Genomic DNA, 19,559 nt, shown 5'->3' with positions numbered 1-19,559 from the left:
GGGCATTTTAAAAAGAAAGGAACAATGGAAAGTCATAAACATAGAATAAGGAAGACTAGGAAAAAAATGTCTTAGGCAATTGAGTTGAAAATCAGCCAGTGATGAAAGGAGATTTCTAGAAAGTATGAGGACTCAGCTGAGATTAGCACAACTCTGTAGGGTACTCAGTAAAATATTATGATATCCCATTTCCTAGCAACTTTTAGCTAAGATGGAGAAAGACAATATGGAGTTCCTCATGGCTAGACATTGAAGAAGTCAAATCAAGATAAAATCAAATGGACTTGAATTTAGGGCGTCAGGAAAGAGACCACTAAATGTCAGCCTGTGGGCTCCAGCTTGGGTAGACAGGCAAATGAATCCAACATTAAAGCATTATCTGAAAAAATCTGACAGAAGGTTTTTATTGTGTTTTGTTTCTTTTGTTTTGAAATCAGGATGGGACTTAGACATTTATGCAAAAAATTGTTTATTCTACAGTTGTACTGGATTTGAGGGGACTGACAAGGTCTTTTCACATGAAATCTGTTTTTGTTCCTCCTCTCCAAGTCATTGTAATGTGTGTGTGTGTGTGTGTTTAGCATTATCTTTATATAATATCTCCTTTAGAAAGAATGTATCTTTGCAAGACATAAGCAATTAAGGCCTTATCATTTTTTAAAATAGATGATTTTACAAGCTTGCTCCCACTATGGAAAAAAAGAAAAAAACAGGAAAACACCCAAGCAAGGGAATAGTGGAGAAAAAAAATGGAGGTCAAAGTCACCAAAGAGAAATTTTGTTCTCTGAAAATTTTTCTAAAATCTGTCCTTTCAATAATTATTATTCAATCATTATTTAACAGTTTTTAAGCTACTCTCCAAAGATAATACACATGCATACACACACACATTTGGGAACCAAATAACATAAAAATTTGCCTATAAAGACAATACTCAAAAACCTACTGTAAAAACAATTTTGATATACTTCATTCTATCTTTTTTTTCCCCAATGGATGTATGAGTGCATATGATGTATGTATTTATTATAGTTCACAAAATTCAGGTTGTGGATCATACTTTTTTTGTAACCTGCCATTTCACTTAAGCATAGTTAGCAAATGCTTAATATGTAATAAAATGTTTTACAAAGCATGATAGTCAATGGCTGCTTAGTTGTGTGACTCAGAGTTTTTAGTTGGAAGAAAGAGAAAACATCTCTGGCTGTCTTGTGCAGAGGAGGAATTCACTGTAACTCACAATATCACAGGGAAACCTGCAAAGCCAGGATAGAGCCAAAAAATCATGATGGGAGCATGAATGCCAGTGAATCTGAACATGAGATGCCATAGTTTTCACCATTAACAATATGACTCTCCATCCAGGCAGTGAAACCTCAGTGATACAGGTATTGCCATGTATGAACTGACTTTTACAGATGCCACCAATTACCCAAATAGATTCTTTTGGTCTTAAGTTTCTTGTATCCAATAATATCTGTTAATAATTCTAAGTCTTTGGCAGGTACTAGTTTCAAGCCCTGGATCTCATGTCCAAGCCACAGTTTTGAAGGTTGTTTGAATTTTATTTCTGCTTTAACACTGGGTGAGTTTGTCTACATCCCAGTACTGAAAGGATGAAAGTTCCAAACATAGGGGAGAGTGCTTTTGTTAAGCTCCACAAGGCTTCAGTTAATATGCTAAGGATTGTGGAACCATATATAGCATGGGGGTACCCAAACCTGAAGCTGTGAATGAACTGATCTACAAGTGTGGTTATGGCAAGATCAACAAGAAGCGAACTGCCCTGACAGGTAACACATTGATTGCCCAATCTCTACGTAAATATGGCATCACCTGCATGGAGGACCTGATTCACAATATCTATACTTTTAGAAAACATTTCAAAGAAGTAAACCAACTTTTTATGGCCTTTCAAATTATGTTCTCTACGAGGGGAATGAAGAAAAAGACCACCCATTCTGTAGGAGGTGGAGATGCTGGCAACAGGGAAGACCAGATCAATAGGATTATTCGAAAGATGAACTAAGGTATCTACCATGATTATTTTTGTATTCTGGCCAGTAAATAAATGACTACTTTCAAATGGGAAAAAAAAAATAAACATAGGGGAGAGGTTTGAGTGCTGGCAGCTACTCTCATGTCCATTCTAGTGCTATTTCTGCTTAGGAAATGACCTTCATTTAACTTCCTCATTCCTTATTCCGAATATTTGGGGTGTTTTCATAATTTTCATTAAAAATAATTCGGTGATGATCACTTTATACAGAAATCTGTTTGCATTTCAAAGGATTTTCATGGAAGTAGAATTACTGGGTCAAATGATACAAATATGCTTTAAAACTTTGACAGACATCCACACAATATCCTAGCAAAGTTTCCACTAATTTACACTCTCAACAGGAAGATATAAAAGTGTCAGTTTTCATACTGACTTGCCAATTCAGGCTAGCCACATTTTGTTAACCCTTTCGCAGCATTATTGGTCTAAAAATAACAATTTATTGCTGTTTTACTTTGCATTTCCATGATTACTAGTAAGGTTTTCACAGTTTTTTTATGTTTGCTATTTTCTCGGGTCCTTTTGTAAACTGGTGATTTTATGCCCTTAAGCAAATTTTAATCATATTTACTGTGTTGATATTCTTTCTCTCTTTATTGACCTGTTAAAATGTATTCATATACCAGTGACATTAAGGCTTTATTTTTTTTTTACATATTTTGTTTTTAAATCACTTCATCACTTCCTTAATTATATACCTCTATATATACATAGTCAAATGTACTCTTTTTTTTCTGTGTGCTCTTTTCACTTGCTATTAAGAAAGCCTTCCTCACTCTCTTAAGGGACATATTTACTGATGTTTCCTCCAGCCTTTTCCTTTGTTTTCTACTTTTAAGTCTTTAAGAGTATTAATTCTCATAAGTGATCAGTAAAAATACAATTCTATTTTTTCTTTAATTAGCTATTCAAAACCATCTGTTGAATGATAATTTTTCCATGATTTTAAATAAATGTAGATCATGTGCGTTCTAATTACACATGGTAGTGTTTTACACATTTCATTTATATCCATAGACTTGGTCATTCTTAAACCAAAAATATGGCGTTTTGATAATTTTATCTTTACAAAATATGTTAGCATCTTGCAGTACAAGAGTTTTCCTGCCCCGATAAAGCAATTTTAAAAATCACTGCTAGCTGTGCCAACTTATTCATAATCATCTTGATAAATTTAGTATAATTTCAATAAAAAAATCTCGCCAAGTAATTTTTAGATACATAAAAATATTCTATATTTACCTTGGGGAAAACTGCCACCTTACATCATTTGTGTGTGTCCATTCAAGAATTAAGTATTTCCCTTCCATGAAAAAACAGACAAAAACCAGACACACAAAAAACTCTTTTTCTTTCATTCTCCCAGGTACTGATATTGATTTCTGCATTTAAGTTCTCTGCATTGCTTATTTAATTCATTCTTAAATGTTTTTATATTATTGAAGCTTCGTGAATGGCCATCTTATGGTATATTTTATGAGTTTCTAATAACCCAATGTAGAAACTATTAATTTTATATACTTCTTCAGATAATTGGACAATTTATCAAATGGTTATTGGTGCTAATGTTTTTGGTCATTAATTTATGAGGGTTATTTTTGTGTTTTCAGTTAGTAATTATTTTACCTAAAAATATTGTTAAGTTACTCTCTTCCTTTCCTACAATTAAATATTTTAAATTTATTTTCTTATCCCACTGCACTGACTACAACCTCCAGAATAATGTTAAATAATGATTGTTGGTGGGATGCCTGGGCGCCTCAGTTGGTTGAGCATCGGGCTCTTGATTTCAGCTCATACTGTGATCTCAGTTTAATGAGATTGAGCCCTGTGTTGGGCTCCATGCTCAGTGGGGAGTCTGCTGCTACACCCTCCCTCTGCCCCTCACCTCTTGTATGCTCTCTCACTCTCTGAAACAAATAAATGAATGTTAAAAAAAAAAAAAAAGATTGTTGGTTTTCTTGCCTTATTACTGAATTAATTACTGTTGAAACTATCTTTTTAAAAAAAGATATCAACTACAGCCTAGGTTCACTTAAAATGTGAATATATTTCTTTATAATAGATTATGCTTAAAAAATCCTGCTTCATTATGCTACATTTAGCATTTAATACAATTTTGGATTTTACTCACTAATATTTAACCCTGACACCTACCTTAAGTGTTATTAAACCTGGTTTACCTTTATTTTGAAATAATTTCAACTTCACAGAAAAATTGAACAAATAATACAAAGAACTCCCACATATTCTTCACATAGAGACTCTATTCAAGTTTTATCACTTATTAAAACAATGTCTTTAAAGCAAAATGGTCTAATGTAAGCTCACATATTATACCCAGATATATCACATCTCTAGCTTCCTCCAGTCTGGGGAAGTTCCACTGTCTGTCCTTACTTATAGAACCTTGACACATGTAAATTACAGGCCAATTTTTCTATAGAATGTCCTTCATTTGGATGTGCCTAATGTCTTCTTATGACTAGAGGCAGGTTTTGATAGAAATATCGCAGAAATGATGCTATATTCTGCTCATAGCATTTTATCATTCGGCACATGATGCCAATTTGTCCTATTACTGATAGTATTAACTCTGAATGGTAGCAACTAGATTTTTGTACCTTTTAAAATTTTTCTTCCCTTAATAAATAGTACTTAATAGTTTGTGGGGAGCTACTTTGAGATTATGTAAAAATCTCTGTCCTTATTTCACTTTTATCTACTAGTTTTAGAAGGCATTGATCTTTCTTGCCTGAACTGATTATTTCTGCAATGGTGGCAAATGATATTTTCAAATACCATCATTCCTTCTGCATTTATTAGTTGACATTCTATTATTGTAAAAGAGCTTTATAGTCTCTTTATTGAACAACCATTATCTAGTTTATATCAGCATTATAATAAGTGGCTATCGCTTATTTTGATTACCAAATTGTTCCAGAATTGGCTAGTGGAAATCTCTTTTAAGCTGGTTTCTGTATACCTTTGGTATGTCAAATTTTTCTTTGAGATCTTCCTTGCTTAACGACACAAAACTGTTCCAAGTTCATTTTGTTCCTTCCTTGTCCCAGACCTGGAATCATCTATTTCTATAAGTAACCTTTGTTTACTGGGGAGTGATATTTTATTTTCAATTTTTTTAATTGAGTATGGTTGATATGCAATTTTCACTAGTTTCAGGTGTACAACATAGTGAATCAAGATTTCTATACTTTATTCTATGCCCATCACAAGTGTAACTACCCCTTGCTGCCATACAACAATATTACAATATTATTGACTATATTCCCCATATTGTGTTTTTTATACTTGTGACTTACTCATTCCATGACTGGAAGCCTTGTATTTCACTCTGATTTACCTGTTTTGCCCATTTCCCTGCAACTATCTTAGCTATTTTTTTAAAATTTTTATTTATTTATGATAATCACACACACACAGAGAGAGAAAAGAGGCAGAGACACAGGCAGAGGGAGAAGCAGGCTCCATGCACCGGGAGCCCGACGTGGGACTCAATCCCGGGTCTCCAGGATCGCGCCCTGGGCCAAAGGCAGGCACCAAACTGCTGCGCCACCCAGGGATCCCCTATCTTAGCTATTGTAAACAATGCTGTGATAAACATAAGGCTGCATACATCTTTTCAAATTAGTGTTTTCATTTTCTTTGGGTAAATACCCAGTAGTAGAATTATTGGGTCATATGGTATTTCTATTTTAAATTTTTAGAAGAACTTCCATATTGTTTTCCACAGTGGCTGTGCCAATTTACATTTCAATTTATAATGTACTGTACTAACAGTATGTGAAGGGTCCTATGTCTCTGTATTGTCACCAACACTTGTTATTTCTTGTCTTTTTGATAATAGCCCTTCTGACACATGTAAAATCATATCTCACTGTGATTCTGATTTGCATTTCCCTGATGGTGAGTGATGTTAAACATCTTTTCATGTGTCTGTTGGCTATCTTCTTTAGAAAAATGTCTATTCTGTTTCCCTGCCTATTTTTAATCAGATTGTTTGTTTTTTGGGTGTTGTATTGTATATATTCTTCATATATTTTGCATATCATTTGCAAATATCTTCTCTCATTCAGTAGGCTACTTTTTTGATTTGTTGATGGTTTCCTATGCTGTGTACAAGCTTTTTATTTTATTTTTATTTTTTAATTTTTTTTTTGTTCCCTTGTCTTGGAGATATATCTAGAAAAATGTAGCTATAGCTGATGTCAAAGAAATTACTGCCTTTGTTAAGACCGATATTCTAAAACCAACATCTGGATGCTAGGTATGTTGACTGCTACTGAGCTTTAATTGTTCTGAGGCCCTCTCAGTGGGAGGCTAGAAAATATACACATATGTATACATCTATTTATCTATCTTTTGTTAAAACTCATGAATAAATACTAGTAATTCTAATTTTGATCCAATACCATTCAGTTTATTTTAGCTTTCCCTTTTCCATATTTATACTCTCTTCTTCAACAATCAAAAATTGGTTATTATTATCCTCAATATATTTATTTTCCCAATTTTCTTGAATGTAGCTAAGGTCCTAATCTTCCATGACTGTCTCTTCACTCTAATGTCCTTTTTTTTTTTTTTTTTTGAGCCCTGAACCCTGTAGTGTTGGCACTCCACTTCAGTAGGCCCTGGCACAGGTTGAGCTGCTTTCCCACTACACTTGAACTTGCCTATTAGCTTTTTGATTGAGAATAAGGAATAGGGATCCCTGGGTGGCGCAGTGGTTTAGCGCCTGCCTTTGGCCCAGGGCGTGATCCTGGAGACCCCGGGATCAAATCCCACGTCGGGCTCCCGGTGCATGGAGCCTGCTTCTCCCTCTGCCTATGTCTCTGCCTCTCTCTCTCTCTCTGTGTGACTATCATAAATAAATAAAAATTAAAAAAAAAAGAGAATAAGGAATAATTGTGTTCCGTATGCTTTGTCACTGAAACAGACCTAAGATTTGACAGATTTAAAGACAAATCATCTCATTGTCCAAAAATAAATGTTACCTATTTAGAGCAAACTGAAAACAATTAAAGTATATTAAAATATATGTAAGTTTAATATTTTAAGAATACAGTCTTTGGGAGAAGGTTATTTATTTGTTTTTGGTAATGTATAGAAAACATAAATGCTACAGATGACGGCAATTCAGGGTAGCTTACAGGGTTATTTAAAGATATTAGAAAGGAGGGACACCTGGGTAGCTCAGTGGTTGAGCATCTGCCTTTAGCTCAGGGCACCGGGGTCCTAGGATCAAATGAGTCCTGCATTGGGCTCCCTGCAGGGAGCCTGCTTCTTCCTCTGCCTGTGTCTCTGTCTCTCTCTCTGTCTGTCTCTCATAATAAATAAATAAAATCTTTAAAAAAATTAAAAATATTAGAAAGGGTAGCTATCCTTATCTTAATAGGTAAAATATCTGTAAAAACTGGTCCATCTGTCAGCTGTTACATATAATATTATATAAATGTAAGAAAAATAATCTGTAGTGCACACTGGATATAGCTAAAGCATCTAGTGTATGCAGTTCCAGAGTAGAATAAATGCCCACTCCCAAAGTCTTCCTGAGTACCACAAAAATTCTGAGCATAATGCATTAAGACTGGCATAATGATTCAAGATTCATATACTAATTCAAGCTACCTGTCTTCCGGTAGCTTTCTTCTTTTCATGGAGTCTGGATTTTTACACTGAGCCAACTCTGGATTCTAAAATAACTCTCCTATTTTTTGTCATCCTCAAGAAGGACAAATGCAAGTTAGAATAGGAAGTATATGGACGTAAATAGTTGATTTATTTTGATGACTAAAAGTGGGCTGCAGATACATATGGAAAGCTTGGAGATCATAATTAATTTTAGGTGGATGAGCTTGGTTTATATAAAATTTAGAGTCCTTACCACAGGTGGAATATCAGCTTAAAACTCCAAACATAACAGAAGCTCTGAAAACTAAGAATTTACCATTTTGTAAGAGACAATTATAATTTTAAGGGAAATCTCCACTTGTAAGGGTATCTCCCTTGATGTACCAGGAAGAGGGGGTTGATTCTCCATCTCTAGAAACACTATCAGTGAAGAAGGCAATTAGTTAGCTCTGTACAATAACCTTAACTCTTGTTTACTGTGCTTTTCCTGGTAAGCTACCACAACTGACTCACCACTTCCAATGGCCTTTTGTCTTTAGCTGAAGTTGGCATGTAAGGTGATAGCTTTGGCCATTTTGGGGAATTCCGTGGTATTCTTGGGTCTCTTGCATGTATACAGAAGGTATACATGTTATTAAACTTTTGTTTGTTTTTCTCCTGCTGTTTTGTCTCATATCAGTATGATTCTTAGAATAACTGGAAGAACTTTGAAGGATACATAAAACTTTTTCCTCCCCAACAAAGTAATCTTCTCAAATGTTTTAGCCCCAAAGAGTCACTTCTTCCCATTACAAGAGCTGTCTGATTGCTGATGTGGATAGTGATGTCCTTAAAGTCAGAACCTGGTCTTTTAATAGCCAATCAAGAGGCTATTGTCTGAAAAATTAAGCTGAAGAGTAGGAAAATTAGATTTCAGCATATAAACTCCAAATGAGAATTCCAGTTAATCACTAAAATTCTCAATAATCAACAGAATTAACCCCAGATCAAATCCAAGTAAAGAAGATTTAAAATTCTTTATTTTACTAGGTTGTGTTAAAAATGTAAAGAGCTCCAGTCTAAGTTCAATTAGAATGCAGTGGCAGGGATCCCTGGGTGGCGCAGCGGTTTGGCGCCTGCCTTTGGCCCAGGGCGCAATCCTGGAGACCCTGGATCGAATCCCACATCGGGCTCCCGGTGCATGGAGCCTGCTTCTCCCTCTGCCTATGTCTCTGCCTCTCTCTCTCTCTCTGTGACTATCATAAATAAAAATTAAAAAAAAAAAAAAAGAATGCAGTGGCAAACATTTTATATGAAATTTTGTAGACAATGTTAAGTTACTGAAAAAATAATCACTGCAACATGATGCTGATTAGAGAAGGGAAAGGAGAAAGGTGGAAAGGAAAGGGGAATAAAGGAAGTACAACAGTCACTTTCTTTACCTGAAAGAGATAACTATCAAGACCCCCCAGTGGATGCCTGAAACCATGCATAGTACCAAACCTAATATTCATTGTGTTTTCTTTTATATATACCTACATACTTATGATTAAAGTTAATATGTAAATTTGGCATAGTAAGACATTAGAAACAATAATAATAAAAAAGAACAGTTATAACAGTATATTGTAATAAAAGTTATGTGACTGTGGTTTCCCTCTCTCTCAAAGTATTCTATTGTATTGTAGTCACCCTTTTTCTTGTGATAATATGAGATGATGAAATGCCTATGTGATGAGATGACATAGTGAGGTGAATGACACAGACATTGTGATGTTAGGCTACTATTGACCTCTGACTCTGCCAGAAATGTCAGAAGGGGGCATTCCTGGGTGGCTTAGCAGTTTAGCTCCTGCCTTTGGCCCAGGGCGTGATCCTGGAGTCCCGAGATTGAGTCCCACATCGGGCTCCCTGCATGGAGCCTGTTTCTCCCTCTGCCTACATCTCTGCCTCTCTCTCCCTCTGTCTCTCATTAATAAATAGATAAAATCTAAAAAAAAAAAAAAAAAAAAAAAGAAATGTCAGAAGGAAGATCATGTGTTTTCAAACCACAGATGAATGTGGCTAACTAAAACTGTGGAAAACAAAATGGGATAAAAGGGGAATACAGTAATGAAAGAAGGTAAGAAAAGAGAGATTATGAGATATAAAGGGGACATTTACTTGGAGTTCTGGGTAATACATTCAACTCTAGGTAACACATTCCAGGTGAAAATTAGGAATGTTTAATAGGATTTAAATGCTTCTAAGAATTTAAATCCTAGAAACAATTAGTGCTAGACTAGTATTCATGAAAAAAAAAATTTGTGTTTCCTAAGATTTGACTCTTCAATTCTTTTTTTTGACTTTTCAATTCTTAAATTTTTTTTTAATTTTTATTTTTTTTATTTATTTTATGATACTCACACACAGAGAGAGAGACAGAGAGGCAGAGACATAGGCAGAGGGAGAAGCAGGTTCCATGCACTGGGAGCCCGACGTGGGATTCGATCCAGGGTCTCCAGGATCGCGCCCTGGGCCAAAGGCAGGCGCCAAACCGCTGCGCCACCCAGGGATCCCTTCAATTCTTAAATTAAAGAGGAATCTACATGTTGGCAAATTGAATTTAAATAGAATATTTAATTTTTTAAGTAATAAAAAATAAAAACGAATCTACAGACATTACAATTGTAAGTCAAAATGAATATTCTAAAGTGAATGAGGTACAGGAAATCTGGCTTTTTAAGCATGTGGATTTGAGGGGGAATAAAGGCCAAATACAATCTTACAAGGAAGGAGTCCCACTTTTGTATTTTTTTCCATAATTACATTGGTTTAGTTAAGGTAATTATTTAATAAATTTCCTTACATGTAATAAATTCTCAGTAAATCATGTAATTCTCAGTAAATCAAGATTTGCATCACAGAAGTTGAGAAAAATGTCTGGGATTCATTATAGTGAAATTTAAATATTAATTTAGAAATACATTTCGAAAACCAAAAATGTTTAAAAAAAAACTCCAATGCATTAAGCAGAATAGGCTATTTTTACAATAATGGCAACCAAATTAGAACAGCTTAAAAAGAGAAAAAAGACTCAACATGGAAATGACCATTCTAGTATAGATACTGGGGGAAGTATAATGAATAAAAATGTGAAAATATGATAAATGTAGAAAGGGATGGTGAATAAGATGTTTATTTATAAAGATTTTATTTATTTATCTGAGAGAAAGAGAGAGTGAGCAAGGGGATGAGCAGAGGAGGGAAAAGGAGAGGGAAAGAATCTCAAGCAGACTTTGCACTCAGTGTGGAACCTGACTTGGGGCTTGATCTCACGACTCGGAGATCATGACCTGAGCTGAAACCCAGAGTCTGATGCTTAATGACTGAACCACCCAGGTGCCCCTGAATGAGATATTTAAAAACAAGATTCACATTTTTAAAATCCTATCATGTTAGGGTGTCATTTGCATTCACATACATGTGGAGATTCCTAATGCTATAGTCAATAGAAAAAAAGAAGTCATTTGGGGGGCCACTATTCCTAGCACTCAAGAATATCTGTTTTTAACAAGGACACAGGTTGGTTGGTTTGTTTGTTTGTTTATTTATTTATTTATTATTTATTTATTTATATTTTTTCTATTATAAGGCTCTAGTACCTGCTCCACAGAGCTTTATATACAATTTGATGCTGCGCCATACAGCAAAATGAGCAGCCAACAGCAGCAAATTCTTCTCACTAGTTGTTTAAGTCCCTAGAACAGTAGTTCTCGGTTTTCCATATGGATCTGAATCACATGCAAAACACAGTGTATTTGCAAATTTTGGCTGTATTCCCAGGGATTCTGGTTCAATTGTTCTGGGAGTGGTTTTCAGGAATCTACATTTTGACAAGTATAATAAACCAAAATGTTGATTTTGTTGCAGGTTAGACAAGGATCACATAAAGAGAAGCATAGTCATAATTCAAATACCTCCATTTGTGTCATGATCAGGAAAAACAGATCATAGGAGGATAACATTTAGAGAAAAAAATGGACATTATTACTAGGAAGGATGTCAAAGTACTCTGTTTATTAAAGTTAAAGATAATGTTTTCTTAATCTTTTGTCACAGAATCTTTAAAGAAGGTGGTGTGGGAACCAAAATATCTGGCTTTAGAAATGAGTCCTACCATTCATTAAGTATCTCAGATGCATGTTTATGTTTGAATAGCTTTGGGATCCACAGATGCAACATTTAATACCATTAATCACAAGTGAACCAGAGATCATTACTGATTTGTACATTTGCTGATGCAAAACTGTCACTTGTGTACCTCATGAGGAAGGTGTGTAGAGATGCCATTTAGCTAAAGACTGAGTTTAGTGAACCATGTAGCATATTTATTTCACACAGGATATTTTATGTGTAATGACCCTCATGAACTGACAAAAACTTAGAGAGAAAGTGTTGGAAATGTTAAATAGTCACTAATGTGATGGGAATACATACAAAAGGAAAGGAGGTTTCAGGGAAAATGAAACATGAAAAACATAAGGAGGTACAAATACTTAAAAATTTATACAGGTGAGATTTTTGAAACCTAGAGCAGTTTTTATGTTTCCTTTTTCTTTTTTTTTTTAAAGATTTTATTTATTTATTCATGAGAGACAGAGAGAGTTTATCTTTGTGTATGGTGAAAGAGAGGGGTCTAGTTTCATTCTTCTGCATGTGGATGTTCAATTTTCCCAGCACCATTTATTGAAGAGACTGTCTTTCTTCCAACGGATAGTCTTTCCTCCTTTATCGAATATTAGTTGACCATAAAGTTCAGGGTCCACTTCTGGGTTCTCTATTCTGTTCCATTGAAAGCAGGCTCCATGCAGGGAGCCCGATGTGGGACTCAATCCGGGGTCTCCAGGATCAGGCCCTAGTCTGAATGCAGGCGCTAAACCACTGAGTCACCTAGAGATCCCCAGTTTTTATGTTTCAACCATTCCCCCTCCTCAGCTTTGATACCTGAAAATGGACAGTTTTGGAAGAGAGATTTTTTTCTTTCCACAGAACTAGGCTAGGTAAGCAGTCTCAGAGGGCCTAGGATGTTACCATGAAATTTAAGGTATTTTTCAATCTACCTGTTCTCGGTCTCATGTCCAATGAGATTAGTTTTAGGAGTATTTGAAAGTGTAACACTATCTGAAATTGAATGACATTATGCAAGAACACTTCTGCCAATAATCTTAAGGTATACAATTCTTCTGGAGCAGTGGTTCTCAAAGTATGGTCTTTGTATCAGTGGCATTATTATCACCTGTAATGTGTTGGAAATGCATATTCTCAGCCCCTGACCCCAGAACTGCTTAATCAGAAATTCTGGAAAGGTCCCTCCAATCCAGAATTTAACAAACTCTCTAAGTGTTGGTGAAGCATACTGCATATCCCCCTTAAATATTCTTATTAAAGCTCTCTAAGAACTTTACGAAGATGCTAGTCTAAGAAGCCCATTAGAATCCTAAAGGAGTAAAGCTGAAGACTGGATGCTAAGGAAAGTGACAACTGAGAATATGGACAGGAAGGATCTAAAACAAAAGCTGAAAGAGTCCAACACAAGGGTTAACAGGCAATAAGTGGAAGCAGGGGTTAGACTCTGGGCAACAGCCCTACAGCCAAAGTAAGTCTTATGACAGAATCAGAAACAGTAGAAACAGCATGGTTGCTGTCATCGTCATCATATCACCATCATCATCACCACCATCATCATCACCAACATCATCATCATCACCATTCTCATCATCACCATTATTAGCATCTTATTGGGTGAAAACACATGATATCCAGACACTGGATTAAGGCTTTACATAGATCATCTAATTTAATCCTTACAATAAATTTGGGAAGATTTAAAATTTAAATTTTATCTCTATTTTATATATGGCAAACCTGAGCCTTAGAGAAATTAAGCAGTTTATCACCAAACTTATTTGAATAATAAGAAAGAAAACGGAGATTTGAAGCAGGCAGTGTGACTTCAAGGCCCACATTGTTAATTGCTATATTTTCACGGTATCTCATAGCATCTGGTAACTAAAGATGGCCTCACCATTAGGTAAGGAAAAAAACATTTATTTAATGACTAGTTAAACTGGATTAACAGAAACCATAGAGGGTGCACAAGGCAGAATTTGAAAAACTCAAAAGACTCTCATTTCGAAGGAAGGTGCTATGGGGTTGGAGGGAAGAAGAATGGTAGCCATTCCCAGAAACAGGATCTTTGATGTGAAAACGTAGGGTTGAGGCATGGAGTGGGAATAGTATGAACAAAACAGGATGATGGGATGGAATCACTGATATAATTGCAAGGTTTAATATCCTAATGGGGAGTGGATCAGCCATCTGGTGCTAGATATAAAATGCCAACATCCATTTAATTGTCAAAAAAAAAAAAATCCCCCTGACTCAGGCTCAAGGAGGAGAGGATCCTTTCTAATCTCTTTTATAAGTATAAACTCTGTTGCTCTTTTTTTCTTCCACAGCAATGTGATTAAAACAAAACAAAACAAAACACCACACTAGTATCTTGAATCACACAGATATGGGTTTGAAATCCTGTGCTAAACCAACAGGCAGCCTTGGGCTGGCTCCTTATTGTGTCTGAACTTTAAGCTTTTGCATATTTATAATAAAGTAATTAATACCTACTTAATAATAATATTATTAGAAACAAATGGGAAAAACTGTAGGGGTTCAGAAAGAGTTGCCCCAGGATTTGTACCTTTGGCATGCAGATTATTTAGAGCTAAAAATAATCAAGGCCCAAAGACTCAGGAAGAAATGTTGACCTTCCCCCTAACTGCTTTAAAGAATTTAGGTAGAAAAAAAAAAAAAAGAATTTAGATAGAGTACCTGCTCCAGCAAGAGAGCTAGCACCATAAATAACTATATTCTAATATGAACTATGTGTGGTAGATAAGGAGGAACCAAGCACTAATTGGTCAAAGTCCTCCCTATGTCCCATTGTTTCTGGATGGGCCAGCATTTACTCATTTTTTTTTTTCTTCTGTGAGTTGCTTTCTTTTCCTTTGAAGACCCAGATGAATAGCCCCTTCTGTTAATTCAGGATGGTATATATATATATATATATATATATACACACCTCATTTTGCCTGTCCTTGGAATCTCAAGTCTATATGGATCCCCATACATATGAAATTCAATTTGATATTCTCCTATTAATCTATTTCATGTGAATTTAATTCATAGGCCAGTTAGAGGAACCTTAAAGGTTTCCCAATGGACTAAATAGTACCTGGCACTTGGTAGGCTCTTCTCCATTACTTAATATTAATTTATCAAATTTAACTTATGCCAACATGGTATGAAGGTACATGCAAGTATGGTCGGACTTATTTCTACCTCTAATCCCTTTAGGATTAGTACATTTAGTTCATACCTAAAATGTACATAGATAAATAACCAAAAAATTAAAAAAAAAGAGGAAGAGGCATCTGGTGCTAAGATCTGACTTAAATATAAATATGGCAGTTTTTAAAGTCATAACAATAAATGTCTCTTCCAGTAGAAAATTTGATTCTTGGTCTTGGCTCCAAACTACTCACTCGTTGAACTCTTAATGTAATCTTGAGCAAGTAACTTAAATTTAATGAACTTCTGTTTCCTCATCTAGAAACCAAGGACTATAATATACTCAAATTGCGTAATTTTATTTAGTATGGTACAATACAAATTTTCTAGTTGTGGTCTCTAGTGGCTTTCCGATGACATTAAAGGCTGTAAAGGTGTTAAAATTGTGTAGAAATCTCATAATATAATATGGAACTGGTCATTCGATAAAATCTTTCTAAGGGGCTTTAAGAAAACCAGTTAACTCCACTCCTTCTGCCATGGCATGGGGCAGAACTTCTGTTTTGAGGAGGGTGTATGTGTGAGACAGAGATAGAGGGAGAGAGAGAGGAAAGAAAATATATGTCCTACTTGTGTTTTTGAGGGAGCTGGTAAATTAACCTATTTATATATTTACACATCTCTGGTTATGTTTACACATTTAAATGGACTGCCTCGGATCCAAGCCCTGCAGCATCGTGTTATGAAGCTCTAGCATCATAAACTACAAGGAAAACATTCTATCCCTTGACTGTGAGAGGAACTTTGCAAGTCAGTAGACATGCCTTTTACAAGCAATAAAATGAAGCTGTCAGCCATTGCAAATGGACCAAGATAGAGGTCACATGACTAAACCACCTCTGGACCAGGCAGTCTCTGATGTATTTTACTCCAGTTTCAATCTATTAATCAGAGGAGTTGAGAGAGCAATAATTTAAACGCTGCAATAATCAATTCCATAACACATTAATAGAAGCTACAGTCAAACTTTCCCACACCACTGACTACATTGGAATCCTGACAGGAGCCCTAGGGCCATGCTTAATTTGCATTAAATTTACATAAAATTGTAAATCAAGAATACATGAACACAGCCCTAATATTTGTTAGTGCTTAGATCTTTCCTGATAGATGGATTGAAACTGCTGGTGGTTTGACTTTGCTTGCAATAAAATTTGCAGCTGATCAGCTTTGTTCTCTTTTTGCAATTATGGGGAAAGGGACCCATGAGAGCTATTGTTTGGGGGCATGCGTATGCCACTTAGGGTTTTCATCCTATAAAACCATGACTCAGGTGTGCCCTTGGAAACCCCAATCTAGGAGCAGATTGTCCCCAATGACTTTGCAGATCCTTGACACTGGATTTGTTCACAAATAATTTACCATTAAATGGAGAAATAATTTAAAAAGAAAGCTGGCCAGCTGAGATGATGTCAAGGCCTCTGGAAATTTTTATTTTTCCAAATAACATTTACTATGATAAAAACAGATAATTAGTAACACTCTTTATGCTGAAGATAAAAATCAAGCCTTCAGCAAAGCATCCAGTACCCAACAGCTGATAAAGTGCACCTCACATGGTTCTAAGCATTCTGTTTGTTCTTGTTACCCTGTTCCAACTTATTTCAATCACTGTGGCCTTTGCTGTGTGCTTTTAAATTTGGGACTAGGAGAGAATATTCTTATCAAGGGTACTGGCTCACAATGGCAAGATTCCACCTTCTATATTCTCCTTGTTCCTCTTATTTTAAATCTATCCTTTCAGGGAAAAAAATAACACTTAAATGCAATAAGGCATTTGAAAGTTGTTTTTTTTTTTTTTTTTTCAGAAAGGATTTTGCAAATATTTTGTACATCATGTTTATTTTCTGCTTCTCACCTCTCCCTTAACATCCACTTATCCCATCTTTTCTTACCTTGCACGATCAAGTAAACTTGGGAGGTCTTGGGCTCATGCTGTGTCTGAACCGAGCAAGTATAGGAACCCTCATCATAGACATCCACCTTCTGGATTCGGAGGCTGTATTCCAGAGAATGGCGTTTCTCCAGCTCAACCCGAGGGTCCAGAGACCACTTGTCATGTCCAGCAAAAATGATGCCAGAACGGTTCAACCAGGCCACCTTCGAGTTCTTGTCTTCTACAACACACCTGGTAGAGCAGAATAACAACATTAGCACCTTAGCCATGCCTGCATCTGCATTCATTCTCCACATGATTGTCCTCAACAAGACCGATCAAGAACAATAATTATATGCAGGATGAATAATTGCCATGTCATTTCTTAGAGTCTTAGCTATTGCCACTATTTCTCCTAAGATCTAATTACCATCCAATGGATGGATGTCATTATATTGGACCCAATTCGGCAATAAACAATGAATATGAAAAATGCGGGCAAATAAAATTAAATAGATATGGACTTCCCACTGGATTATCTTCTTCTTGTCTAGGAAAAGGTCATTCACACAGAACTCCATCTGTTTCAGTAACTGAGAATTTGACATGTGATAATGTGGCACGTTTACTGAGTTTTGAATTGTCTTAATTCTTTCATAAGTACTTCCTAAAGTCCTGTGTGATGATAGATACAATTTATGCCCCACTGCTGTAGGAATTGGACTAGATTTCAGAATTTGCTTCAGATTCTTATAAGTTTGGAATGCCCTCTCCCAGGAGCAAGAAGTGTCTAAGTCAATCCAAAGGTAAGTAGATAAGTATGGTGTCAAGGAAATCAAACCTAATATCATCTTGCCTAAGTCGGCTTCTGGCTGCTAAGGGCAGCAGGTTGTGTGCTGGCAAAACGGCTTACAACCAGCATTTCTGGCACATCAAAACAGATTCAATATTTTATGGGAGATGAAATAACCAATTTTGTAGTTCATTTTCCAAGAAAGATGAAGGGGAAATCTTTATTTGAATGGTGACTTATTTTAAAAAACCTAAAAGGGGGCAGCCCAGGTGGCTCAGTGGTTTAGCACTGCCTTCAGCCCAGGGCATAATCCTGGAGACCCAGGATCGAGTCCCACATCCAGCTTCCTGCATCGAGCCTGCTTCTCCCTCTGCCTGTGTCTATGCCTCTCCCTCTCTCTCTCTCTGTCTGTCTCTCATAAATAAATAAATAAAAAATAAATAAATAAATAAATAAATAAATAAATAAATAAATAAATATTTTTTAAAAAACCTAAAAGGATCTCTTTCTGAAACTTGTAAGAAAGAGGCAAAGAATGCAGATTAATGTAGAAGGAGCAAATACTTTGTAGCTAATGTTGTTTTCTCCTTCAATTCCTGTAAGAATCTGGAAATGGAACAATTGAGCAAAAACAAACAAACAAACTTCTCTCTGCATCCCTTTGGCAAGATTTATGTCTGCCCCACAGGGAGATTGTCCCAGACCCTGTTCACAACTGTAGAGCCATCTGCTCAGCACTCTGGGGCATGAGGGATGGAGAGAAGAAGCCAGGAGCATGACAGCAGAACAATTAAAATACCATGTTCTGTGTTTTCCAAACTAAGTCAAATCCAGGTTTCCTTTTAGGTCGAAAGAGTCAGTCATAAAGATTCTGGATCTACACATAGACAGGAAATTGATGCATCATCTACAGGCTGTCTATAGTAGGCATACAGAGGCCACCTCATTTTGAAAAAAGAGAAAAGCTGAATTCTTTTAAAATACCTCACCTATGGTTCAAAAGACCTCCTATTATTTTTAAGTGTATTGAATATCTTATTTAACATGAGAATTTTATTTAATTACTTGAGTTCTATAATACGCAGGTCTCTCTTTTCTTCTCTACCTATTTATTTTCAAGAACGTAAGTAGATGAAGTCAACATTTAATGTCTCTATTACCCAATATGTATCTCTCTTCCAATATGTATCTCTCTTCCATAGAGATATTGTTGGGATTAGTTGTATGTGTTTGATAATTTAGAACTTCTCCATGAGAGAGTACAAAGCTAACTTCATGGATTCTTGCTGTTTCTTTCCAGACATGATTTGACTCTTCCTGTTTTATTATTATGTGGCATTGTTTCTCTGTCCTTCATGGTATTTGTGACACTTGTCAACTGAGAATCATTTATGAATTAATAGGCTGTTTTCTGCTTTCTAGAACATAAATGAAACTACTGACGTAGATTTACCGTGTTTTTCTCTTCTACAGAGAAGAATGGCAATTTGCCTCTGTAAATGCATTTTAAATCTTGTATCATGTACCTCCTTGAACTTTTCTCATCCACGCAGCTCAACACAACAGCAAACAGATATGCTACATCACAGAGATTATACTGAATAATGTCTAGCCCAAAATATGTTCCTAATATGTTCATTTTGGGAAAAAAATACCATGTAACATTTCACATAAATATCAAATACAGATATATTTTGCCCTGTTCATTTCGGTACCTCCAAAAATTAACCTTATATATTAGGTACTTGGTAAATACCTGTTGTTAAACTGATAGTGTCACACATACAGAGTAGAAGACATATGGTTA

General features: G+C 35.7%; 1 protein-coding gene across 2 annotated transcripts in view; it reads right to left on the bottom strand.

Annotated features, from left to right (window-relative positions):
• LSAMP (limbic system associated membrane protein) overlaps positions 1-19,559 on the bottom strand; it is a 637,373-nt gene that overhangs the window by 285,599 nt on the left and 332,215 nt on the right. For both annotated transcript variants that reach the window (XM_055316365.1, XM_055316366.1), the window contains exon 2: positions 16,979-17,211. In XM_055316365.1, the coding sequence (XP_055172340.1) occupies positions 16,979-17,211 (233 nt within the window). The remainder of the gene's footprint in view (positions 1-16,978; positions 17,212-19,559) is intronic.

Source organism: Nyctereutes procyonoides, unplaced genomic scaffold (genome assembly GCF_905146905.1).
Source record: "Nyctereutes procyonoides isolate TBG_1078 unplaced genomic scaffold, NYPRO_anot_genome, whole genome shotgun sequence".
NCBI classification, from domain to species: Eukaryota; Metazoa; Chordata; class Mammalia; order Carnivora; family Canidae; genus Nyctereutes; species Nyctereutes procyonoides.
The sequence above is the reverse complement of the archived record's forward strand: the minus strand, read 5'-3'. Positions and strand labels throughout refer to the sequence as shown.